At 41.3% G+C, this 26,903-nt stretch overlaps 1 protein-coding gene across 3 annotated transcripts in view; it reads left to right on the top strand.

The window, feature by feature from the left end:
• cfap61 (cilia and flagella associated protein 61) overlaps positions 1 to 26,903 on the top strand; it is a 50,283-nt gene that overhangs the window by 15,115 nt on the left and 8,265 nt on the right. For 2 of the 3 annotated variants that reach the window (XM_026194722.2, XM_080289839.1), the window contains exons 12-18: positions 877 to 954; positions 1,646 to 1,852; positions 3,508 to 3,636; positions 8,737 to 8,864; positions 14,636 to 14,728; positions 16,044 to 16,212; positions 18,505 to 18,676. In XM_026194722.2, coding sequence (XP_026050507.2) covers positions 877 to 954; positions 1,646 to 1,852; positions 3,508 to 3,636; positions 8,737 to 8,864; positions 14,636 to 14,728; positions 16,044 to 16,212; positions 18,505 to 18,676 — 976 coding nt within the window. The remainder of the gene's footprint in view (positions 1 to 876; positions 955 to 1,645; positions 1,853 to 3,507; positions 3,637 to 8,736; positions 8,865 to 14,635; positions 14,729 to 16,043; positions 16,213 to 18,504; positions 18,677 to 26,903) is intronic. The other variant, XM_080289840.1, reaches the window with a different exon arrangement.

Here is a 26,903-nt window from a genome sequence, read left to right as displayed (position 1 = left end):
ATTATGTTTGTAACTCCTGATTTTCTTCAGCCTTTGTGTAACTCTCTGAAGTAAAACTAATTAATGATGATCCTGAAGCAGTAGTATCTGCTTTCCTTTCGTTAAAGATGCTCCAGTGTGTCCTCTGCTAAAGGAAGCATAAAAGCACCTTTGCTTACTGTTTAAAGAAGTCAGACAGCTCTTATTACAGCTGCCATGCAGATACTTCAGGGTCATTTCATTCATTCCAAACCTTTCTTAAACTAACTTGACTAACTTGACCGCAGTTCCAAAATTTAGGAAACATGGATGTTAGACAGGGAATGTTGGCAGATAGGAGGAAACAGGTAAGAAGAGCAAACAGGAGGTAATACAGGTGGAGGCAGGCAGGCAGAAAACTCCGCCCTGCGCACCAACACAAAAACCAAGAGTTAAAAAAACAATATCATAAAATCTGAAACACATCATGAGATAAACAAAGTCAAACAGAACTCCAAACCCAGAGACAACAACAAAGGGTTAATATAGTAAATTTAAGGCGGGTAAGACTCTTTTTGCTCCCCTTAACTTTAAAAAATGAGATGGTGATTAATTTGGACTGTCGAGTGTAACTGGAGCGGTGTGATGATTGTCTTGGAATAACGAGGAATATTGGCTCTTGTGCCAGGGAACAGATTGGTGAGAATTCAGCTGAACGGATTTTCCTCTCTGACTGACACCCCAGCTGTCACTGCCGCAGCTCCAACACTGATAATTACTTCTCAAATGAGAATGCAGCCACTTCATGTGTATTCATGGCACTGGTCTCAGCTACAAGTAAAGTGCACCCTTCTCGTGTGTAGTTCAGTGGAATCACGGAAATTTGACGTGTTTTTGTTTGGTTCACTTGTTCCTCAGGATGCCGTTCCACTGCAGGCCTTCGTCGCCCAGGCAGAAGCAGAGTTAGTTGGGATTGTCATCATCAAGGACGAGCAGGTACTAGAAGTCTGGTTTATTAGTAAAAGTGTGAAGTGTTTGACCATTTAAACCCCCATTCTGCCTGAAAGGAGTAAAAAGATTTCTAATAAAAGGTAAATGGAGTTGCCAGCGAGCTGTTTTAAACACTAGCCTTGCTTTTCACTTCTTCTCTGACTAAAGAGCTGCGCTTTATATGATTAAAGTCTGGAATTTTTTTTTCCGTTAGGAATTGTGCTGCATGTTCATTTTTATGCTCCATCGATCTGCCGCTTTTATTTGTTTTTATTTATAATTTTTAATGCTAAATGGCCAATTAGGACACATTGTGGACATGGGATACTTGCAAAAACAAAAAGCCAACCTTCAACAACAACAGTAAAAACAATTAAACAATATAAATAATTAAGAAAATATTCTATTAAATAAAATACTAATTTGAAATAAGATAAAATAAACAATAAATAAAAAGACAATGTACAAATAAAATTAATTAAAGTTATATTAATAGCTTTAATTAATTATTAATAATGTAGCTATTATATGACATGGCATACCAATACTTCATGGTCTAATAACACAGTAATAGGCAACAAAGGCAAAAGAACTGCAATAAGCAAAATGTACAATGTAAAAGGAGAAAAACCTAAAATATTACTCCTGAAATTTGTTCCTCTGTCGTCAAGCTCACATGAATCTGTGTCTTTGTCAGGACATCGAGTACATCCGTGCTCACTACAACATCGAGAGCTTCATCTACTTTAGCCACCATGGCTACGATGAGCACGCTCAGATACTCCACTTCGTCCTCAAAACCACCGTCCAACACTTCTCCAAGAACTTCTTTAAGGAGGTTCTCCGGCAGGCTCGCAAATCCTGCCTGTACCTCCGAATCTACCCCCCCTACCACAGCCAGGAGGTGAGTGCACGGGGCTTCCAGGTCCTTGCTTAGCCCTTAACCACTGGGCCACTTCCAGCTGGGGTGCAAGGCTGCTCATTAGTGTAACAAACTAACGAGTGCACGCTGTAAAAAGTGTTAAAAAAAAAAAAAGACAAATCCATTTTACACAGATCATGTGACTATAAAACCCCAGTCTAGGTAGCAAGATAGTGCATGTACAGGTAGTCAGTAAAGGTACACAATCAGTCTAGATGAGATGTGTAAAACATAAGGCCCAGAGGCCAGATTTGGCCTGGGAGTCCGGCCCACAGGTTGGCTTTGGAAAAGGAGTGCATATAGATTTTTAAGTTTCAACCGTGTTTTCATAAACCAGTTTTTAAAAACCACCTCCCCAGTTTCATTCATACTCTGCAGAGGAAAGTTCCTGTTTTTTCAGTAAATGCTAAGGAAATGTCTGTTTTTTTACAGTAAGTCCACATTAACAAAAAACAAAAGAAAGATACAACATTTTGTGTAAATTAATAAAAACTTTACACTTTGAACTACTAGAACTTTTTCTCAATTTTGCACATTTACCATGTAGTTTCACAGGTTCAACCCACTTAAGATCGAAGTAGGCTATATATGACCCACGCAACATGTCCTCATCCCATCACGTAACATACCGACGCTATGTTACGGTATGTCGGTTTGTTATGCGTTCTGAGGCATGAGAGCCCTTTGGAATGAATCTATACATGTAAATGTGTTTTACGTTCTGATCATGAATCACTTTGGAAAACACTATAGTGCAAATAGTGCAAAAAAATAGTGCAAATGTACAGTAGGACATAATCATTGGCTGAGTACTCTCTGTTGTTAATGGATTTTCAAAACATTTGCCTTCCTGTTTTTATGACAGGTGGTCTAATAAATTCGTTAAGTAATTCGTTAAGTAATTCAGTTTGTATTAGTTCTGTGTTGGATTATCACTGATTACTTTGACTTAAGTCACAGAAAGTCTGAATAAAGGCAGAATTAGATTAGATCATCCCTGCAGCAGGAAGGGAAAATAAGCTGTTGAAAGCCAGGAGAATTTTTTCACAACCCTGTAAAAACATAAATAAAACCAAATGTTTTTATACTGAGTTTTATTCATTTAATGGTTTCCTCTAATTCAGCAAACTTTTATTTATGGAGAGAGCAGGTTGGATATGGAATTGTGCTCGTGGCCGTCTAACTTGATCAGAGAGACGGGTTTGTGGTCGTGTTGCGCCTGTCAGCAGGTCATTTTTTACAGCAGGCTGCCGGTCCCCGAGGTCGGGGCAGCAGGTGTCGACAGCGCTGCCAGCTCAACCTCTCCACGCCATAATAAGAAATTTCCTCAACGTGTAGAGACCTTCCACTTCCTCTGCTAATTAACTTCCACAAACAAGCACCAGATTGGGTGATCGTGATGTGAAAATGGAATAATGGCAGAAGATAAGCAGAGGGGTTTAAGCTGTGCTTGGGCAGCGTGTGTCAGTGGTGTAACGCTTGTATCATCTAACTCTTCACCCGAGCTCGTTATCACCACGTAGCTTTCCAGTTGCACCCCCCCCCCAAAAAAGCCCCAAACTGATTGCTGTTTAACCTCCGATGGGGTTTTCCCTTTCTGTGCTCACTGACTCCGTGCCCTCTCTCTCTGCACTCAGAATTCCTGCGTCCACCATCTGCATTATGTCCTCAACTGCGCCGTCCCCGTCTGCCCACGACGCCAGATCATCTACCCACTGGAGGAGCTTGGCATCAACGCCCCGTCTAGGCGGCTCACAGAAGACCAGGTGGGCACAGCAGCAGGCTGACAGGAAGCCTCCTGCCAGGGAGTTTAGATGGCAGGGAGCACAGCATGTGGCCACCAGGCGGTGCTGTTTCAAAAGAGTTCAGACAAACTGTAGGTATGCAAGAGAAACTCACTGCTGGAGGATGAAGTGCACAGTTTGATGGAATGAACGTTCATGTTTTAGAGATGCTTCTGAGCAGCTTTTTCCCCCACACCTACAACAATTTATCACATTCACTTTGAAACAAATGTTTTTAAACTACTCTACTGAGGATTAACTACAAAAGTCCTCCCACATTCATGTGCAAAAAAGCATGATGGACTAATCAGCACACCGTGTTTGGCTCAGAAGATGAGATTTAGTTTTTTAACTTTTAGGGAAATCCTTTGAGGATTTAACTGTCTCAGGCTCAAAGCTGTGTACACAAAAGAGCCAAGACTTCTCAGGTAAAACCTCACAAACACATCCAAACTGTTAAACCTCCACTCAAAATAACAGATGATCATTCAGATAACACCTAGAACCAGTGAAGATTTGTTGCACCATTCATAAAAAATGTAGTGTGTATTTCCAGTTGTGCTCCAGTTTTACAGTTTTACTGATGAGATGAAATGAAATATCAGGATACAGTAAAGACCTGAGATTGTGGCTGCAGTCGATCTTCCTACTTCTTTGTCCTAATTCACTCATTCAGATATGAAACAAACAGTGTTCAGCCCCACTGTCACCCTGAACTGGATAAGTGGAAGGAATGTATACTAAATCTTTGTACACTTACATTTGCTTGTATTGAATAGCTCATAAGACTTTATAAGTGGTCAGTTCCACATTACCCCAACATGGTTATAAGAAGCATGAATCAAGTAAACCTTATGTTGTTGTTATAGAAACGTGGAACGAGGTCATTTCTTTTGTTTCTTGTCATTGTGAGTCCATGTAAACAAATATGCTGTGTCACAGATTGCCCTTCCGATTACTTCACTGCCTCTCAGCGTTTCCATCCATTGCTGGAATCAACCTCAGACATCCTTCAAACTGGCATATATTGATTAAATTACATCAGAGAACTGCTTAAGATCAGACATCTGTGTTGTAGTTTTCCTCCAATTCTATCTTTGTGGTTTGCTTTTTTGTGTTTTAGTGTTTGAGAATGTGTTTAGAGTATTTTAGGGAAGGACAGATTGTGTCTGACTCAGTGAAAAGGGTTTAAGGTTTTGTTGAATGAGTGACACATTCTGCCGAGGACATCGATGATTTGGGTCCGAGAATGGCACTAAGGTTTTTGGTATGTTTATTGTTCCAGCATCTTCTGTGGCTTCAGTCTTATAGTCTCAGTCTTCTGTCTGTTCATGTAATCCCAGACTGACTCCATGATGTTGAGACCATGCCCTGAGGGGAGTCAGACCATCTGTCGCAGGTCTGTTCTTGTAACTAAACATACAAATGAAAGGAAAACCAGCACAGAGTGTTTCAGGCAGGTGTCAGGCCATCGCTTTCCTTCAGATCAGCTTTGATGCTTTTTGAAGAGTAATACTCACCTGTTTGTGTGTCAGCTCAGCACTGATGATAATAAAAAGCTGAGGTTAATTATATGAAAGTGAGAGAAAACACTTGCATCATCTTCCACGTGCAGTCTATGCTGAGCTGTCACCTGCTGCCTGATTTCCACTATAAGTTGATTAAGTAAAGGGAAAAAGTGCAACAGAATAAAGAAAATGAAACTAACAGCCTGGGTTTTAGTACCTTGGTTTGTCGCTCTGTTTAAGGCATATTTTCTTCTGTAAATATGAAGTGCAGCTTCTTAAGATGACTTCAGTAAAAGGTGGAGAAAAGCAGGTGAAAGTAGCCTGTGTGAATAATGGCATGGTTTCAGCTGTCAACCATGTTTGGGGCTTAAAGCCTGGCTGATTGATTTTAACATCCTGCACTTCAAATATTTACCCCATGTTCAGCAGCGCTCTTTCCACCTGAGGCGTCACCATGTACACTAACATGTTCATTTCACTCCATCACCCCCCTCCCCTCCCGCCAGCCCCATGCCAGTCATGATTTCCACGCTGCCTGATAACAGCTTCGCCTCCGAGATCTTTGTCCCAGCCTCCTCCCGATGTCGGCCCCGGGATGACTAATCAAATTTAAAGCACCTGTTCCCTCTCTGTCAATACGGGATCATGTTACGCAGTGCCGTGGTCATTGTGTGCGGCAAAGGTGAGGCACCTCCAGCGCGATAAGAGCGGCTGCACCTGCTCCACCTCACATGCAGATGAGACGGGAGCTTTGTTCATCTGATTACCTCATCTGGTTAATTCCTGCAGTATTCAGACGGATGCATCTAGGCATTTAATTTTTCCAGTATATGATAACAGATGAAGGGTTTTTACATATAAAGTAAAGCTCGGTTTCAATAAATGTCGACCTACAGCAGCTGTGTGAGACATCAGCTTAAAAATCACTGTTTGTCTTATCTATTTTAAAAGTTAATAGAACAGACAGATATACATGCAAACAATAATATGAGATTTTTTTTTCTTCAGGGTAAAGGCTAGTCTAAATGAACCAGAAAACGGTCATGACATGATCTTATCTTCAAAATTAAGGCGCACATGATACCGGCTAGTCAGTGTCATCACCAAAAAGCTTTCACAGACTTTTCAGAGCCAGTGTGCTGCTCATTTCATATTTATTTACATATTCAAACAGGATGTCCCAGTTTATATTTATAAATGTAATATAATGTAGAGAACAGTAATGCAGTCTGTTCATACTTTTTCTTAATCATCTTTCAGGTAGTAAAACGTGCTTAAATTAGCTTTAGACAACTTCTCAGGAGTAGTATGTGGGACCCATGTTGGTTTTCTTGAGTGACCGTATTTGGACCAGAGGGTGGAGTTCATCTAATTCTGACAAACTTGTTATCAGTCTGCATTCATAAACTACATGGATGTAACACACAAACGCACACCTGTCTGATAATTAGTGCAAAATAGCAAACCTGTAAAATACTGGAGTTTCACTCAGCAAAACAAGCACAGGCTCAGTTTGCAATAATATAATATAATCAGTCATAACAGCCATACCTCCATACCCATAACTCCAGTATCCAGTTCTGACAAAATTCCCACTGGGAAGTTTTTATCCATCAAACTATCCAAAACACTCTTTTTGCACCAGTTTTTAAACATGCTTTTTTAATACTGGTAAATCATTTTAACCCAGACGTCTGGGGATCGACTCACTTTGGAGCTTGCCTCATGTGGTCGTTAGTGGAACTGCAGATTATTGCATGAAATTCATTTGGTTTTTCAGCATCAGTGGTTGCTGCATGATTTAACCTAGTATTACCTGCAGTAATCACACAATATACATCACATATCGACTCCAAGGCTACTTTATCTCCAGTCAAGCAAAAAATAAAAAATAATGAGCCTGTGCATTCAAAATTAAAATAAAGACAAATTGACTTTTACTGCTTACATAAGTTCCTGAGATGAAACCCTGTTTCCGACATGCTGTACAAAGACCAAATGAAAAAAATGGAAAATGCAGTTACACCCATCTATTTTGGAGCACATTTTTCAGGTTTTAACTCTCTGTACAAAAATATTCAAATAACATGAAAGTACACGCTCTCAGCTTTAATTCGAGGACCAAAATGTGGCATTAATTGTTTAGTAATCACAGACATTTTTATAAATAGTCTGTACTCAGAGGCTCGTGCAGCTGGAATAATTGCAGAATGTGGTTTGGTATTGTATTGCTAAAATTAAAATTACCCGGAGGGCTGCATACACATGGTTTAGCTTCTGCGGGATAGTTTTCCATTCACAATCATGTTACTAATTAACTTAATTAGTTGTTCCATTAAGTGTTTTTAAGCATTACACACCTCTCAACCTTTTCTGAAATATGTTGCTTCAAAACAAAAGCTTGGTGTATATACTAAATTACCAAACACAATTCAAAATCAAACCTGCAAAGTTTAATTTTTTGTGATTTTTTGATGCTTCAAATTTTTCAGTGTGTGGCTTATTTATCATATAAAATAACCAAGGCTTCTTACGTTTTCCTCCTACAGTCAAACCTGTGCCAAAACACCTCCGTGTATGTGACAGATGTTGGGCTCACATGCCCTCGTGGAAATTTATTTAAATATCACACAAAGGTTAATTCCACCCATGCCCCCCCCCCCCCCCCCCCCCCCACACACACACACACACGCGCACACGCACACACACTTTTTTTCTTTTACTTTTTTTTTTTCTCAGTGTTGTTTTCATTCAATAAGGTGCATTGTGGGGCCAATCTGTTTAATTATAGAAAATGAAGGCGACATTAGCTGCCTCAGATCACAGTGAGAGGAGGCGAGAGAGACGATTGGCCTTGGAGAATTGGGAAATTGGAACGGCGTGTTCGACCAATTCCTGTGGGACGCTTTTGTGATTGTTGGAGAAAAGGGTTCCTTAACTCTCAGGTCACACATTTGATCCCTTCCCATCCCAGCGGGCTTTCCGTTTTGGCTAAAATTAAATGTGCTTTGCACGAAATGTTATTCATGCTACTTGTAATTATACGCTTATGCAGGGAGGCAGGACTCTGTATATTTTGGCAGATTGCGTGTCAGCTCATTAAAATTCTTCTTCCCTTGAAAAAAGATGTATAAAAAGTTCATATGCTGTTGGAAATTTGCAGCATTTAATGTAATTTCCTTTTTCCTTTTACGCAAGAAAATCCCTTTGCTTTGAGCCGTTTCTGCTCAAACGCTTGTGAACTTTTTTGAAAACTGGTGAAAAGCATGATTGATGGCGTGTCCATTAAGTTTCACACAGCGCAGACGTTTAGGGCCTAAGATTCAGCACGAGTCGCGCTTGAATGTCACAGAGTATAAAGAGAAAAGCTGAAAGCTTGCAGGCTGATGAGGTACCCCGATGAAATCTGCTGAGCTGTGAATGGGAGAAATTGGACAGGTCATTATGTAATAATAAGTACATTTGCTGCATTTATTTAATTTCCTGAAAATGGTGTCAGTCGTTCTGGGAGTGATGTGTCGCCTCCAGATGGGGGTAAACGTGACAGACCGTCTCCTCTCTTTGTTTCTCTTAGGCACCGTTTGCTCTCAGCCTCGTCAGCAGAAAGTTGACCATGGAGCCAAAGGTCACCATTAATACCCGGATTGTGCTGGTGGGAGCTTCGGACACAGGTTTAGCTTTCCTCGAGGTGCTTTGTTCCTGGTGAGTCTGCCTCTGAACTAACTCCAGGATTGATTGCGGCTGTACTTTCTAAATTTGTGGCAGGAGTGACAGCGTTTTTCCTATTTCACTCTGATCCGATTAGCTGTTTGGTGTCCCGGGGCAAAAATTTGCTCAAGCCCTTATTAAGCCTCTCACAGAAACCTCTCACCATCTGTGCATTGTGTATGTACCTTATCATCTCCAAGTCCCCATCAAGCACAGAGCACACAGCTCTGCTGCACACGGCACACAGCTTCATTAGCTGCTCAGAATCTCACCTATACACTCAAAGTGCTCCCAAGAGTTTCTGTCTGTCGGGTAGTTTGTGGTGAACAGGCGGATGTAAATGTGCCACGTACAAGTGTAGCCCAATGTATACAATATTGTTCCTTTGTGCCATAGAGTGCCACTGTTGCCACTAACATATGACATATTCCTTCATGAATCATTATAGTCATATTCAATCTGACCATACACACCAGCCGGTTGCCCCAAATACTCACAGGATCAAATATAGATTAATCCACTTCTAAAAGTAGTTCCTGATAAATTTATCATGTTTACTCATGTTTAATAAAAATTGATTGAACTTTTAAAGTTGCTCTTATGGCATTGATTAAACTGATAAAATTAATTTGTGTTTAAGATTACATATTCAAAATAGGTCGCAGTGGATGTCTCCATATATGTCTAATAATGAAAGTCTGTGTAAATGGCACTCAGAATCATCAAGTGGCGCAACCTGTAGTACAGACACTTAAACATCCACCTCATGTTTCTGAATCAGTAACTGTCTGCAGACAATGATGTCTGCTATAAGCACAAACAGGTCACACTGCATGTGGCAAAGAAGAAGAACACGGTGAGGATGCAGGTGCTGTAATAGAGATCTGGCAGATGTTAGAATGAAATGTGTTTAGGTGCCCGAGTAGCCCAGAGCCTCTCACTCGAGCTTCTGTTTCATTTCTTTATCGCCTTTCATGCCAGGAATCCAAACCTCTGGAAATGTCACTTGACTTCAGCTCAGGCGTCTTCTGTTTGCCTCTGTCCTCGCTCCCTGAGATTAACTGCTCCAGCAAATAATAAGAAGCAGAGGGCTGCTGATTCAGAGCCAGCTGATAGCTGCCAGGCAACCAGGGTTGTTGTTTTGAGAGAGCGAGATCTCTCAGCGCTCATAGAGCTGGTGAGGCTGGCACTGCGGCGGTGCCGGGGCAGGCGCACGCAGCTGTCTGAGGCCTGGCATTCAGCGGGGCCAGAGCCGGCCCCCTTTAATTAGCCACTCCACTGTTTCCCCCGTCAGGATCTGCTGCAGCGATCTGTGTTTGCTGTCACTAATGAGTTGACTAATGAGGCAGTTAGTGTCTACTGGACTAATGGTGAGGCGGCAACACATTTAGAGGGTGAAAGATGGGTCAGTTTCGGCCTGCGAGGGGCCCCCCTTATCAGCCTTGCCCAAATGTCCACCCCCCTCCACACCAACACAGATTTCCTTGTGCTCATTGAGTCCACCCCCCCCCCTCTCCATTACTGGCTGGGACGGGGTCAGGCAGATAAAGAGCTCTGCAGCGGCTCAGCCCTTTGCTCACCGCGGTCAGACTGCAGGGTCACCACAGCTGTCTGTCACTGGCAGATAACAGAGCAAATCCAGAGCTGCTGATTTTGTCGCATCCAGACGCCAATAATGGGCCATAATGCCTCGGCGCTGCAACAAAAAATCCATCTTCTGGCACGGATTGACAAGAAAGTTTGACTGTGGTCGCTGTCAGATTGTTGCTGTGTTATTGTGTTGTTGTTATTATTCGCATGTTCATGTCAGAAAGCAACGCTTAAACCAATGCTGACACAAAGCACAGAGGCATTTTTATCTGATCCAGCTATAAATATTGTTTGCTGGGAAATGTGTTTATTATGCTAATATCTACAGGTCAGTAATGTAGAACTTTTAAAGGAAAAAAAAGTTACTTTAGGTGATTCGTCAAATCATTTATATTTTTACCTTTTTGTTTGTTTGTTTTTTTTCTTCAGTAGATGGAAGGTCTCTCAGCTTGCTAGTTATCACATTCCAAGTTAAAGTTATAGCAGTAACTTTATACCCAAGCCTCAATAACACAATCATTTTTTATATGCCTAAATGCTTCCTAGCCTAACATTCACATTTTAATCAACATGTCAGGACTAACTCATAGTTCAATATCTTTGGCATGCAAACAGGAGCAGCCAGGGATCAAACCACCAACCTTCTGATTTGTAGATGACCTCTTCTACTTTAGCATACTATTACCTGCTCATTAGTGTAAGTAATGTGCTGGAGGTTGAACGCCTGCTAGCAGCTAACTGCCAGTGACAGAGCGACTTGCTGGTCTTGTGAGGATGCTGATTCATAAAAACTGGAATTTTGCTTATTTCACTCATTTTTCCACCCCCATAGATTGGCATTTGAGTACCACCCACTAAGATGGAGCAGCAAGGTTTATGACTAATACTGAAGTCAGCCTACAGGTGTGATTTGAGACCAACTTTACAAAATGTGCAGTATAATGAGTCATTTAATGAAAGCATTATATAAAAACCAGCAACTTTTGGCTCACATCAAAGTGCTAAGCAGATTTTCATTCAGCTGACCAGGTGGTGTCTTTGGAATCAGCTTCTGTTTATCATCTCCGTGGAGCTGTGGTGCAGGATATTTAATAGTACCTGTAATATTTTACAGGTAAAATAAGCACCCAGGAAAGTCTGTTTTTGGTTATTTGGCTGTAGTTGTAGTCCTGTAACAATCCTGTATACCAGATATAACCTTAAAGTACCTCTTCAATATGAGGAACCAAGCACAGCCATCGTGTGTTTACCACATGCCTCACTGCATGTATCTACTGCTATAACTGCTCACTAATATGAAACAACAGCCTTCCCATGTACAATCGGTTTAGCAGCATTTTGGTGTCTGGTGTTGTCAATGTGCGCCGCTGGGCGTTAATTTAGCAGGAAGCACAGATAAGAACAGAGCAGGAGGTGATCAGAGTGTCAGGGTGATAAGGCTGGACGCTGCGAGGTACACACACACACTTTGCTATTCACTGAGCGTAGGAGCTGGAACTGCTGTTATCAGCTGTGTAATGTCCTGTCGGCCACAACAAAGGAGGCCATTTGCATCACAAGAGATGGTTTATACTGTCAACAGTAAACTCACAAGAGCTCAGACGGCTCCAGTTTTTCATGCTCAGGAACCACAAACGCATCAGCAGGCTGGAGAATGTGCACCTGAGAAGCTTTACGCTTTGTAAACATGCCTACATTGGTAAACAGAGGGATTTTAAAAGGTTTATGATTTATGTAAAAGCACCATAATATGTCATTTCAACAGTGTACTGAATTTTGAATTAAAGCTAAACTCCTGAGCTGCTCTTTTTAGCCCCGTGTAATTTACGTTTGTCAATCTTTACAAACGGAAACTTGCCAGCGAACTGAGGATAACCCCCCCCCCCCAAAAAAAAAACAACAACAAACAAAACCAAACCAGACAGTGTGACAATGGTATAAATAGCTGTTTTCAGTTCAGTGCATTCAGATCTGTTATAGTTTCTATTTTGTAGAACTTGTTTTCTCGTTTGGATCATGGTGTCAGGAGTCAGCTTTAAATCAACCTCAAGTGTATTGAAAACGCAGTGTCCGCAGTAAATGAGCTGCTAAAGGTGCAGGATGGGCTATCATGACAACGTTTCAATGCACCGCCGTTTCAGTTCATAAAACCATTCTGCTATGTTTGTGTTCTCAGGTTAAAGGTGGATAACAGTCTGCTGTTTGCGCAACAGTTCAGACGCAGGCAACATTTTTCAGTCTAATATTGGCGTTCCAGTTTCTGTGTCTGCATACATATTTAAATAACCGGATAAAAAACACGACCCATTATACAACATCCCAGTTTCAGTGTTACTTAAGTTTAGTTATTGTTAAATTGGTGTTAAGCAGTTTTGTTACACTTAGATAGCACAGAGGATACCTAAATTTGACAAAAGTATACTAGAGGTGTGCTACAAGGTGTCTTTAGCTGTTTGTGTATCCACAAGCGAATGTCAGGAACATCTGTCAGTCAGTGGTGACACACCCACACAGACCTAAGAAGAAGACTGATTAGCCTGAGTAAGTGAAATATGGAAAGGTTGTTATTCCTCCGGTGTTCAAGACATTTAAACATTACGATAAAGGTAGCTTTGAGCGCTGTAAACTAACTTTCTGGATAAATAATGTTGAAAGAGTAGAGAAAAAATAAAAAAGCTTCACTCTTGTCAAAAGTAAACATGTTAATAGACATATGCTCATAGCTCGGTATGCAATACTCAGTGCTTGCTGCTATTGTTATCCAACCACTGCACTTCCATTTTGCTGCTATTCGGCATCTAAAATGTCAACTGTGTCATTGTATCCTTGAATTTCCCAACTGTGGGACCAATAAAGGCTTTGCTGTCTTAGCTTATCTATGATTCTTTACCTGGCCTTATATTCCCGTAACACAAAATCATCACTATATCAACTGAGTTGTGACTTTTATTCCATATTTTCTTCTTTTTGTGGCTAGCTTTAGTCTGCTTTTCTAAATGTTTTTATACATCTGTGAACAAAATGGAAATTACAGTCTTCAACAGTTGTTTACACACATTTTTGAATCTTTGGCTGATTTTTTTCAAAAGTCTAAACATAAAAACCCAAAATGCAATTCAAAAATGTTTTTTTTTTTTTCCATTTCTTTTTTTGTGTGTGTGCATCAAAACGGCCCAAACACATACACCGACATATAAATAGCTCTCCCTGCCAGCCAACAACACAATGATCTGCTCAACACAATACACTGCTGCACACTGATCAGCAAGTTCATGCCTTATTCATTTTCACTCTATGTTGTGGCAAAAGGTGTGTGTATGTGTGTGTATATATATATATATATATATATATATATATATATATATACACATACAGAGAGAGAGAGAGATGTTTTTGCATGCGTTGCACATAAAATATAACAGGAGAAAATAGAGAAAAGCATTCAGTATTTTCTATAAAATACTTAAATGTGACAAAAAAAGTGCAAAATGTAAGACTGTAATAACTGGGCAGCATGGTGCCTGCTGTTCAGCCTGGCCAAACCACCTCTACATCACAAGCATTGCTCACTGTGGCCGACGAGCCAGGAAAGAATATTCTGGAGAGAATGCTTCTCCGCATGCATCCTCCACTGTTTACATGCGTGGGGACAAGGGTCACACACCTTCCATAGCCATGCACAAAGAAGCCCCTTCAGTTTGGTTTAGGAATAGAGAATGTGGTGGGAGGTAAAGAATAATAAATCGTGGCTGGCCGATGAATCAATTGTGAACCAGAGCAGCCTAGAGGAAAGTCACGTTTTCCCAGTGTCTCCACTGTCCTCTATTTTCCTTTAAAATAGCAGAAATCACGGTTTTGCTTTTATACCTCTTTAATGTTCTAATATCTAAGTGAGGCATTAAAAAGCTAGTGATTAAATACCATCAGATGGGGGTAAATAAAGTCCCAATGATTGAAATAAACAGTATAAAAAAACACAAACAGTATAAAAATGTACAAAGTGTTATCTAGAATTTCCAGTTTCACACACTTAAAGTAGTAACATGAGTTTTATGTTTCAGTGATTGCGTTTCCAAAAGCTCTGAAGTCCTTCCCAGGGTCCTCCTCTCACTGTGTGTTCACAGCGTTATGTGGAATAGCACTCATGCTTTTCGCTGCTGTTTGTTCTCTCACAGCCCTCACCTGAGGTTCAACAGCCTGACCCTCATTTCAACACACGGTTTCCCCGGCGACTACAACCGCGAGGACGCTGGATTTCTGTCCACAAGGTGAGTGAACAGAACAACATGCACATGAAAATGGAAAACCTTGTTGTGCCATCTCGCATTCCCAAACATGTTGGATATATATCGACATACCATCAGACAGCTGGAAAAGCACCAGAGTGTGTGATTATTTTAAGTGTAATTAAACTCAGTTAAAAACAGTGTTTTAGAAGGAAAAATGTAAACGCAACATGACATTATTATTATTTCAGAATATTATGAAAGAAACTTTAAAAGCAATGTTATTTGCCACTATGTGAGGCAACCTCTTTCACATTAATGAATCAGACACATTTGCAGATTCTTGTACACGTTTCCAAGTTTCAAGTTTTATTGTCATGTACAGATAAACACTGTAGCCACATTTATCCATAATGAAATTCTTTGGCTCGTGCTCCTCAGCTTTACATGAGCATATAGAGAGTGTGCAGTTATATTGAGAAGAAAATAACAGAAAATAGCAGTGGTAGTAATAAAATAATAATAATAATAACAATAACAATAACAATAATAATAATAATAATAATAATAACAATAACAATAATAATAATAATAATAACAATAAAAAGGAGAGGAAAAAAGTATTAAATATTAGAGAATTTAGTTGGTATTTACATTTAAGACAAGTTGGTATTTACAAGTTTGTGCAAGAGTATCTGCAGGTTGTACAAAGTTGTGCAGTGAGCATTTAAGTAGCATTTGTTGAAGTGACAGTGTGCAGAGTCCTGTTATTGTAGTGAGTGTGTAGTGTTGTGTATGGAATGTCAGCAGTTCAAAAGTCTGATGGCTTGTGGGTAAAAACTGTCCCTGTGTCTGGTAGTGTGGGTCTGGATGCTCCTGAACCGCCTGCCGGACTGCAGGAGTGTGAAAGGTCTGTGTCTGGGGTGGCTGGGATCAGAGAGGATCCGCTGTGTCTTCCTCATGCAGCACTGTCTGTAGAGATTCGGCATGGCTGGCAGTTCAGTCCTGATGATGCGCTGTGCTGATCTCACCACCCTCTGCAGAGCTTTGTGGTCCAGACCATTACAGCTGCCACACCAAGTGGTGATGCAGCCAGTCAGAATACTTTCAGTGGTGATTTTCAACCGTGATTTCCACAAACATTAAGAACATTTGTACACATTTCTTTTTAAATTGAGCCGAATTCTGTGCCAGAGACCGGCCAACAAATGATGACAGACACTGACATTGTCAGTGCATATTAGAAATACAGATTTCTAACTGAAAGTGCATCATCATCATTGTGGAGGCTTGCATTAGAAAATTAGCATCAATATAATTCTATTAGTTTAAGTTTCTTCTTCTCATCTTCATGCAGTCATGCCTACAGCAGCAGAGACTTGGCCCAGATCCCAGTGCGTTCCTTCATCAGAGTGGTGACGGGGAAGTTGGTGGGCATCAGAAGGAAGTCCAAATACGTCCTCTTGTCCAGTGGGGAGAAGGTGCCCTACGACCACCTCATCCTCTGTACTGGCCTGCAGTATCGGGTGAGATGATTGGTTCTTTTAATGTGAGTTGTAAAAAGTCTTTCCTCTGACAGCAGAGCTGTTGCTGCAGTGTGAACTGGGTGAAAAATATTTCCGACTTATGTGTGCTGTTTGGTTAGAGAAAATAGCAGAAAACATCTCATTACAATGCAGTCACATCCACCTGCACCGCCCCCACTACACACACACTAATAACCATGAATCAGAATGATCAACTTTTTTTATAAATTCAACAAAAATTGAAGCATGAGCTGTAGAGAAGTGTTTTTAATCATAAAACAGTTGTATTTCCCTGCATTAGATAGCAGAGGTGTCCCTAATAAAGTGCTCAATGAGTGTTTTCAGTAGGTTTTTTTTTTTTGCTTAAGCATCAACAGGATTCACAGACTACACTCGAGCCATACCTGAGTTACAAAAAACAACAACATAATATGACATCCTTGTGTCGCCGATGTTCCTTTGGCATTATAATTTAGTTCTAACTTTAAGAGGAGAAAAAAAGCTATTTATAGCTCTTTAAAGCTGACACAGAGGACACAGCTGCAGCACTTAGACAGGTGAAATAACAACAAAATGTTTGTTTCTGACCTGAGGCTAAGAAATGGGCAGGAAAAGACAGGAATTAAAATCATAGACAACACACAAGAAAAAGCCAACTGTCAAAGTAAAACAGGAAACATACAAAAGAGAGAATAAACAGGGACTGTGTCTATATGTCAGGTTGGGTATCAGACGCCACGTCTCTGGGGACATCTCAGGCCCTCCAAGGTTTGGAGGCCTATCTCCACCCACCACCACTTCCCCTGCCAGTGGCGGACTCCCTCAGGTGTCGGTGCGTTGGTGGTTCTTTGTGCCTGGGGGTGGGCGTCCGGGTACACACCGGCTCACTCCTTGGCGGCCGCTTATCGGGGCCTCGAGCCTGGGGCTCGCTCGGGCCACTTCGGAGGTGGGGTGCCCCCGGCCTCTCGGCCTGGGGCTCGGTCACTCAGGCACAGCTGGCTGCCGGCGGAGCTCACGGGCGCGTCACTGCAACTCCCCCTGGCTTCTGCTCCGCGGCTGCTGAGTGAGCCCTCATCTGGGACTCTCCTCAGCTCTTACTGGAACAGTGGCGCGGCTGCCCCTCTGTTGGTCTTCCTTGGTCTCTTGTGTTCTGGGGGCCTCTGGATGTCTGGAGTTTTGATCTCCTCCATACCTGCTTCATACCCTGGAGGACAGGGCTGTGGCTCCCCCACACCCTCTAGCAGATCGTTACATGGAGAAACCTTTGGAATGCAAGCATGCTGATCCACACAGGTATGCACACAGGTGTACACACGGGTGTTCACAGATGCGAACTACAGCTTTCTTGGCTGCTGCCTCAAAGCACATTGTGCCCTGTCTATCTTGCGTGCTGCACAATATCGTTTATTACTTAGTATCTACTGATATCTACTGCTAGCTAGTTTATTGTGATGGTGCCGTTTTTTTTTTATTATGTTGCTCTTTGTTGTTTGCTTTCTCTTCTGTTTTTTTTCTCCATACAGGTGACCCAGGTGTTTTGTTTTTTTTTGTTTGTTTGTTTTTTTTTTCTTCCCCCCCTTCTCACCGTCTCTTCTCCCCTTTGGTTTTCTTTCTCTCCCTCTCTTTCTTTCATTCTTTCTCCCTGTCCTATCCCCCAGTCATGTCTGTCTCGTTTGTAGCAACTGAAAATAAAATAAATTCATAATTATAATAAAGGTCAATCAAATGGACCAATATGGCAAGGCCATGATGATCCACTTGGTAAAATAAATCCGCTTGGCATCTTTCTTGGCCTTAAGACAACAATTCTGATGGCTAAAGATCCAAACGGGACACAAAAAAACCCCAAAAAAAACAAAAAAACCCAGAATAAACAGGGAAAGTTTAACCGAGAAGGCACATACATGAGAGAGGAGAGAGAACAGACTGGGGAGATTAATACAACAATGGAATGAAAAACAGGGACCAGAACTCAATAATTTCATTTGAAGCTCACAAAAAATAAAAAACATTGTCAGCATGAGAATAAAATCAAAACAGTGATCCAAATCAATAAATATAAAAGAACCAAAGCTTACGAACATCCCCACACCCTCGGACCACGACAGCAGGTCTGTCACACTGTCTTGTTATATGATTTTTGTCCATGCTGAAGGACACTTTGTACATAATGGTGACGCACAGCATTCCTTTCATGATGTCTCCTTTTAACTGTTTGATATTGCATGACTGAAATGTAAGAAGTTAAAGAAATGAATTTAATTTGTTTTGTGTGTGTGTGTGTGTGTGTAGGTACCGTGTCCCACTGGTGTAGATGTGAGCCAGCCTGTCACAAACAGCCAGCTGCACTCCACTCACAGCAGATACACTGGGCCCGTGCCCTCCAACCTCTTCACCCTCAACGACCTCCACGACTGCATGGCTGCTCGCCGCTGGCTCTGTGCCAACTTTTTGGAGCTGGAGGGTAAATGGAAAGCCTCGCCTACACACACACACACACACACACACACACACACACACACACACACACACACACACACACACACACACACACAGAGAGAACACCTAAAATTAATCTGTAGTAGTATGTCATTACTCAGCCAGTCGCTGCTGAAGTGCCCCGGTATAATTAGCAGCTAATTAGCTGCAGAGAAATCTTTCATCTCCGTGAATCAGGTCGGCCTCTTCCATCCATTTTCCATTATCATATCACTTTCTGAGAGCCGGGCTTTTCAGAGCAGGGAAAATGCACAGTGTCATTAAGCAAAATTAATCTGCTCTCTGAAGGAATTGTGCAGTGATCTAGAGTGAGGCTTTTATACATACTAATTAGCTGATTCCAGTCATAAAGGAAAACCATTAATACATGCAAATTGCAGAGACAGACCTTTGCAGATACCATGTTTATTTCCATATTTTAATAATAACAACAGAAGGAAAACAAAGAGTGTATGTAAATCTCAGCCTTCGAGTGTAGGGAAGTTTCTCTGATTTGCCACAAATCCAACAAAAATAGAAAAAACAAAAACATTACAGTTGATCTTTAAACATTTTATTACCCTGCTCCAGCAATGTTCATGCAAGTATCATTTTTAATATAACATGCTCTGTTCATTTCCACCAACACAGAGATTATTAGCACTTCACAAAGATGTCAGCAGGGACAGTTGTTTATATAACTAATGTGTCCTGCATGGACATGACAATTAATATTTACGAAATGAGCATGTGCAGCTGTAAGCTATTAAATATAATGTTTCCTCTGTTTCCAAGTAACAAAACAACATATGATGAATTCATGAAGCCATATGAACATGTGCAATGACAGAAATCCTAAAGCTGACATGCTAACTGAACGTATTAGTGTGTTCACAAAATTAGGAAAAACACATCCAATGAGAAGGAAAGACTGCATTTAACGGGATCTATTTTTTGTGCATACTAATCGATGTTTTAGGAATGAGGGTCTGTTTACAGTGTGTTTTGTGTTGTTTTGTGTTTTTTCTCAGAAGCAGGGAAAGTTTAAATTTTTTTTAAATGTTTATGGTCACCGAGAGTTGAAAATTTTTGACCTTCTGGGAAAACCCAGCTGTCCATTCACAGTTTGGGAGGGGCAAGACAAAAACTATACTGTCCAACCATTGACTGCTAAGCAACAATGGAGGAGACGTTAGTACTGCCTGTAGCAAAATTAAATCCCCAAACTACCAGAGTAATTATACGGAAGATCATGATTAAAGTGGCATTTTGTTTCCCTGTGGGTGTAACAGTTAAGCAGCAGTCAGGTGGAGTGGAGTTCATGCAACACTTTACTTTTGTGGATATCGTGTATCATAGCAACCAAAGGAGCTCAGCTAATAAAACACTCCCAACCACTCCTAGCTGCATTTTGTTTGTGTATTTGTGTGAGATGGTCAGAGTATGTGGTAGTTTTCCAAAACAAACTACTGTGTTGTGTAAGCTCTTTACCGTCAATAGCAATGATATTTGTAGCATGTGATCATGGCTTATATAAATCTAACTCATCTTACCGCAGCTCTCATTCAGTACCATGGACAGAGGCCATGAACAGCAGCCCGTGAAAGCCTTCAACTCCTCCTGTCCTGATAAAACTAGACAAGAAAGGCATTTCTGAACTTGCCTCAGATTATACTAAAAGCAGATTAAATGTAGCAACTTCAATTCAGTTTTAATTATATTGCAATATAATAATATGAATATATATAAATATATAAATATAATCACAAAAACAGTCACCTTGAGGCACTTTATATTGTTAGATAAAGATTCAACAGTAATACAAAGATAACCCCAGCAATCTGATTCTTTATTTAACAGGAAGCCAATGAAGAGAAACCAATATAGAGAAGAGAAATATGCATTCTAGTCCCTGTCAGTACTCTTGCTGCAGCATTTTTGATTAACTGAAGGCTTTTCAGGGAGTTTTTAGGACATCCTGATAATAATGAATTACAGTAGTCCGAGCTAGAAGTAATTAATGTATGAACTAGTCTTTCAGCGTGACTCTGAGACAGGCTATTTCTAATTTTAGAGATATTATACAAATGGAAGAAAGCAGTCCTACATATGTGTTTAATATGTGCATTGAAGGACATATCCTGGTCAAAATGACTCCAAGATTCCTCACAGTGTTACTGGAGGCCAAGGTAATGCCATCTAGATTAAGTGTCTGGTAAGACACTAAGATTTTATAGGGCCAAGTACAATAACCTCAGTTTTATCTGAATTTAAAATCAGAAAATGTATAGCAGTGGTTCCAAAACTTTGCTAGACCCCCTTTGTTTTACAAGAAAAATGTCCCCCCCCCCCCCCCCCCCCTAAATTACAGGTGTAATAAAATAAACTACTAGCTGTTTTGCGCTACGTCCACACCTGCACGGGTATTGATGTCATGGTCCTGGGCCGTGTTGGCCCAGTATTCTTAGTTCTCTTGTATTTTTGTATTCAGTTCCCTGTTTAGGTTCTGCTTCCTGAGTTGCCCTGTTATGTTGTTCCCTGTGTGCTTTCCCTTTGTGACTCTCACCCCCTGTGTGCCCCTCTATGTATTCATGAGCCCTTGTCCCCTTTCGTGTTTTATTCCATGTTTTCCCCAGCCTGTTATGTCTGTGTTCTCCCCGTGCTCTCTCCTCCTGTCTGAACCTCTGTGTACTTCCTGTTTGACTCTGCCCGTCTCCCGTCAGTGTTATGTTCACCCCGCCCTGTCTCGTTATGGTTATCTGTGTCAGCTGTGTTCCCCGTGTGTTCCCACTTTCCTCGTTAACCCTCTGTGTATTTCTGTCTGCGTCTTCCTCTGTTCGGCGTCGCGTTCTCCCTCATGTTGTGTGTTACTCTCCCCGTGGTTCCTGGTACATCTCATGTTTAGTTTTTCCAGTTTAGTTCAGTACTGTTTTGTGTTTCACCTTTAAGCCAGCATTAAAACTGTGATCTTTAAGTTTATCCCCGTGTCTGTGAGTCTGCATCTTGGGTCCTTCTCCTGCCTGCCACACAACGAATCATGACAATTTTTGAAAATGCAACTGTTTCGTTGCGTTGGTGGTTCTTTGTGTCTGGGGGTGGGCGTCCGGGTACACACCGGCTCACTCCTTGGCGGCCGCTTGTCGGGGCCTGGGGCCTGGGGCTCGCTCGGGCCCCTTTGGAGGTGGGGTGCCCCCGGCCTCTCGGCCTGGGGCTCGGTCACTCAGGCACAGCTGGGGGCCGGCGGAGCTCACGGGCGCGTCACTGCAACTCCCCCTGACTTCTGCTCCGCGGCTGCTGGGCGAGCCCTCATCTGGGACTCTCCTCAGCTCTTACTGGAACAGTGGCGCGGCTGCCCCTCTGTTGGTCTTCCATGGTCTCTTGTGTTCTGGGGGCCTCTGGATGTCTGGAGTTTTGATCTCCTCCATACCTGCTTCACACCCTGGAGGACGGGGCTGTGGCCCCCCCACACTCCCTAGCAGATCATTACATGGAGAAACCTTTGGAATGCAAGCATGCTGATCCACACAGGTATGCACACATGGGTATTCACAGACGCGGACTAAAGCTTCTTGGCTGCTGCCTCAAAGCACACTGTGCGCTGTCTATCTTGCGTGCTGCACAATATCGTTTATTATTTAGTAAATATTGATATCTATGACTAGCTAGTTTATTGTGATGGTGCTTTGTTTTCTCTATTATTATGTTGCTCTTTGTTGTTTGCTGTCTCCTCTGTTTGTTTTTTTTGTTTGTTTTTTTTTTTCTCCATACAGGTGACCCAGGAGTTCTTTTTTTTTTTTTCTCTCTCTTCCCCCCCCCCCCCCCTCTCACCGTCTCTTCTCCCCTTTGGTTTTCTTTCTTTCGCCCCCCCTCTTTCTCTCATTCATTCCCCCTGTCCTATTTATACAAAAAAAAAAAAAAAAAAAATGACAAAGGATGAACTGAAGCTCTGCCATCACGTAATGTCGCATACTGCTGTTTCTGATGTCATTTAAAAAAAAAGAAAAAAAAGAAAAAAAAGAAAATGCAACTGTTTCGTCCACACGTAAATGGCTTTTCGAATCACCGAAAACGGAGATTTTTTGTGTTTACGTGTGGATGAGGAATACAGAGTTCGTCACGCAATGTTAAAGGTATGTGCCTTTTTTCACGTCACGCTGTGCGCCACGTTATTGTTTACATGAGATGAATTGCAGAATGGCAGATAGAGACACAATGTCACGGCGAGTGAGGTGAGCCGTGTGGAGGCAATGAAGGAGGATCCAAACGCAGGCAGTCGTGAAGGTGTGAAGGTGGTTTATTGAGCATGAAAGTAAATACAAATGGCAAAGGGAGCTATGACTAACTAGACTGGGAACAAACTAACTACAGAACACGAACCTGAACATGAGCAGAAACACTTAGCGGTTGACAGCAGGGAAACACACAGATGACGCAGGGTGGAATACACAGACGGACCAGCAACTACAATGACGGCAGACATGACTTAAATACACAGAGAATCACAGGGGAATTACACACAGGTGGTGGACACAGCTGGGAATAATCAACAAGACGAGACAAAGGTAAAACTGAACACACTCACATGAGACGCAGACCATCACAATAAAACAGGAACAAGCAACCATCACACTAAGACACAAACTCGACATAGAGAGACAGACAGAAAATGGCACATGGAGCTAGACAAATACTAAGCAGACACAACTGAAGAACAAATCCTAAACACCACAGAAACATGAAACTCAAATAATAAACATCATCATAATCAACACTACAAGAGAACAAGAAAACAATCCCTGATGCAAACTAAAACCAAAACATAATAAAACTCAAACTACTGGGTCCGACGGACCCAGAACCGTGACACACAATACTGTTAATCTGACTATCTGCAGGTTTTACACACTTACACACGTAGTTACTGTCTCTCCATTTAGAAAGGCAGAGGGAGGCTCACGGTGTGATTATTTTACTTGTAGTTGTTTTTCCCTGTAATAATATTCAACATTGCTATCAATACATTTTTCAAAAAATGCCTCTCTGTGCAAAATGGGTTTAAAAACATAAACAACTGTTGGATGCTGTTTGTCCGTGATTTGAAACGAGGGAACAAATCGTGGCAGGATCAGCCTGATATTATTTGTATCCCGCTGTAACTTCACTGTATAAAGAGCTAACATCTCCAAAATGTCAGGAGTAGTTAGTCATTACAAGAAGTGTTTGTGAACTAAAAATCAAGAATGTGGGATACCGTTTGTCCATGATTTGGAGAGCCCGGTGCGTGCTCCCGATGCAGGGGAGACCTACCTCTGCACTTGCGCAGGTGACACCAAAGGGCAGATATGCTTCACCATATTTTCTAGTCTTTGGCTTAGAATGAAGTTGGTTTGAAAAAATAGTCAGCGATGCTTCATCTCCTGCTTTGCATTTGTGTGGGAGCCCTGACAAAAACCCATCAATGATGCTAGCAGTGTCCAAGCATTTTTTTTTTCCTTTTCATACCGCGCCCCCCCTGCAATGGCTCTGCGCCCCCCCCCCACCCCCCCCAGGGGTGGGCCCCACACTTTGGGAAGGTCTGATGTATAGATAAAGTTGGGTGTCATCTGCATAGCAGTGAAAATGTATGCTATGTCTGCTGATGATATTGCCTAAGGGAAGCATGTATAATGTCAACAGAATTGGTCCTAGCACTGAACCCTGTGGAACTCCATAATTAATCTTAGTGTGTGAAGAGGACTCTCCATTTACATGAACAAATTGGGATCAATAAGATAGATATACAAACCACTGCAGTGCAATACCTGTAATACCTACAGCATGCTATAATCGTTCTAATAGGATATTATGGTCAATAGTATCGAACGCTGCAAAGGTCTAGCAGGACAAGCAAAGATATGGGTCCACTGTCAGAGGCCATAAGAAGATTGTAACGTTGACTAAAGCTGTTTCTGTACTGTGATGAGCTCTGATCTTCTGCAGAGGAATGGCTTATTTAAAGAGTTTCAGTCAGGTTTCAGGTAGAGCTTTACAACTACTCTTTCAAGAGTAGACTGGCCTATAATTAGCTAAGACCGCTGGGTCAATGTGACCTTACTTTGGTTTAATAACAGAGAGAGATGATGGAAAAAAAAGCTACCCCAGATAACACACAGTAGCATTAGCTGTTTTTCTTCACAGTCCAGGTGCAGTTGAATAGCCTTTGGATGGTTCCTGACTGAGTGAAGTGACCCAGAGGTGTGGCAGCCACAATAAGAGCTGTTTGAATTCTGTTATTACTAAGGAAAGGTGCTTCTGTGCTTCCTTTATTACCTCCTGCAGCTGAACCATCTTTCATGACAGGAAAGGAGATAATAACATCCCATAATTCATACTGACGCATCATTCCACCGTTCACTGAAACCATCAACAAAACTGACAAGTCACACAGATCATGTAAATGTTAATTAACATTGTGTTTTTTATTTCACGCCATAACCTGCTGATAAGCTTTGATTTTTCAGCAATAGGCTGGTAAAGCCAGAGCTGAACGCAAAACATCACGCTTCTGTAATAAAATCTGATTTTATCGAGATGTAAGTCAAGATTATGACCAATATTTATTGATCAAAGTGCTTTTATGGTTTGCTGTAGTTCAGGTTTTTTGTATTTCCAGCCTTTTTTCACACATCAGGGCTGTTACTTGTTACTTTTGCTCCCTTTTTAAAAAAAATGTAACCTCTGTAATTAAATTATATTTTCACCGGTGACCTGCATGAAACAGGAACAAAAACTGTAAGAGTATTCAACTGAACATGATTTGGAAGGCATCGGTTAACTCGATGCCTTCTAAGGTTGTATTTCCATATCACATAATTCACTGGTCAGGTCCACTCTCTGAGAGGTCTTAGCTTAGTTTGAGTCCATCCACACAGTCACAGGCTCACTGGACAGCAGGCAGTTGTTTTGATCTGTTATTTATTTGTTACATTTGCAAAAACATATTTGCAAATTAAAGATAATCATATAAATGCCCCCCCCCCCCAAAAAAAAATCTTTTGTAAGCACATGTTCTCTCTTTTCAAAACAATTGTATTGTTATTTTAATGAAAGGATTTTTCACTGTTAGCTTAGTTTTAGTATAACTAGGAATACTCTGTTTACGTGATTCGCCATGAATTCACGCACATATAAAATTTCAGTTTGTGCTCTCTTTGTCTGTCGGACCTTTGGAATGAAGGTCCTGCGGTCGAGGTGCTGTCCATTACAAACAGCAAAGCACGAGGAGCTGAAGTACAAGGAAAACTCATTCAGATGCTCTCATTTGTCCTTGTGTATCTGTGGTTCAGAGTTCAGCAAGCCGAGGGCCTCTTGTAGAACAATGTGTAGCTTTTCCCTTCGTTTCCAAGGCCGTTTGTAAAACCTGAGCAGACTGAGCTATTGTCTGTAGACTGGAAAACATTGGTTTGAAAAAGAGAGATCATTTGTATTGTATCTTTGGACAATAACATCTGTTGTGCTCACAATCAGAAAAACATACAAGAGCTCCTATATGGAGAAAAATGCATGTAAATTCATTTTTTGTTTTCAGAAAGCTGTTACTGCAGTTTTTTGTTTGGATCTGAGTCCTCTCATGCATCACGTTTCATGTCTCTCATTAATGAAGGGACAGCGGCTGATTTTTCACCGATTTCAGAGTGGAAGGTAACAACTGTGCTCCACTATAAGCTCTCAATAAATGTTGCAGTAATATAAAACTTTGTAGGTAACGTTTTGCTGAGTGTGAATACAGCAGCTAGTGTGTGTTTTATGGATAGTTTCTTGCCTTTTAACAGTGAGGTCTGTCATGTCGTGAAGAGCAGCTTTTTATCGTTTAAACCATCGCTGAGACAGTTTAAGGACATAGAAAAACTTTTCCATATTTTTATAACCTCTCAGTTGTTTATCCCTGTTTGTTTTTAAAGCCTGCCGTAGATCTGCTCCACAATATGTTAACATCATATTCTCCCTCCAAGTCCAACCTCTTGCATAGAAATAGAAGTTGATCGGGCTTCTTCTGTTACTGTTATTGCCGTCTAAGTGAAGTCCACTTCATGCCCAAGTCCACTGTCAACATTTCAACAATGATTTTTGTTTTATTCTTTTATTTTTCTCTAATTCTGTGTTTGTTTATTTTGTTATTTTTATATTATCAGTTCATTATATTTCTCTTTTATGTGATTTTCATGATTTGGTCA

This window comes from Astatotilapia calliptera, chromosome 15 (assembly GCF_964374335.1).
Source record: "Astatotilapia calliptera chromosome 15, fAstCal68.1, whole genome shotgun sequence".
In the NCBI taxonomy this organism is placed as follows: Eukaryota; Metazoa; Chordata; class Actinopteri; order Cichliformes; family Cichlidae; genus Astatotilapia; species Astatotilapia calliptera.
The sequence above is the reverse complement of the archived record's forward strand: the minus strand, read 5'-3'. Positions and strand labels throughout refer to the sequence as shown.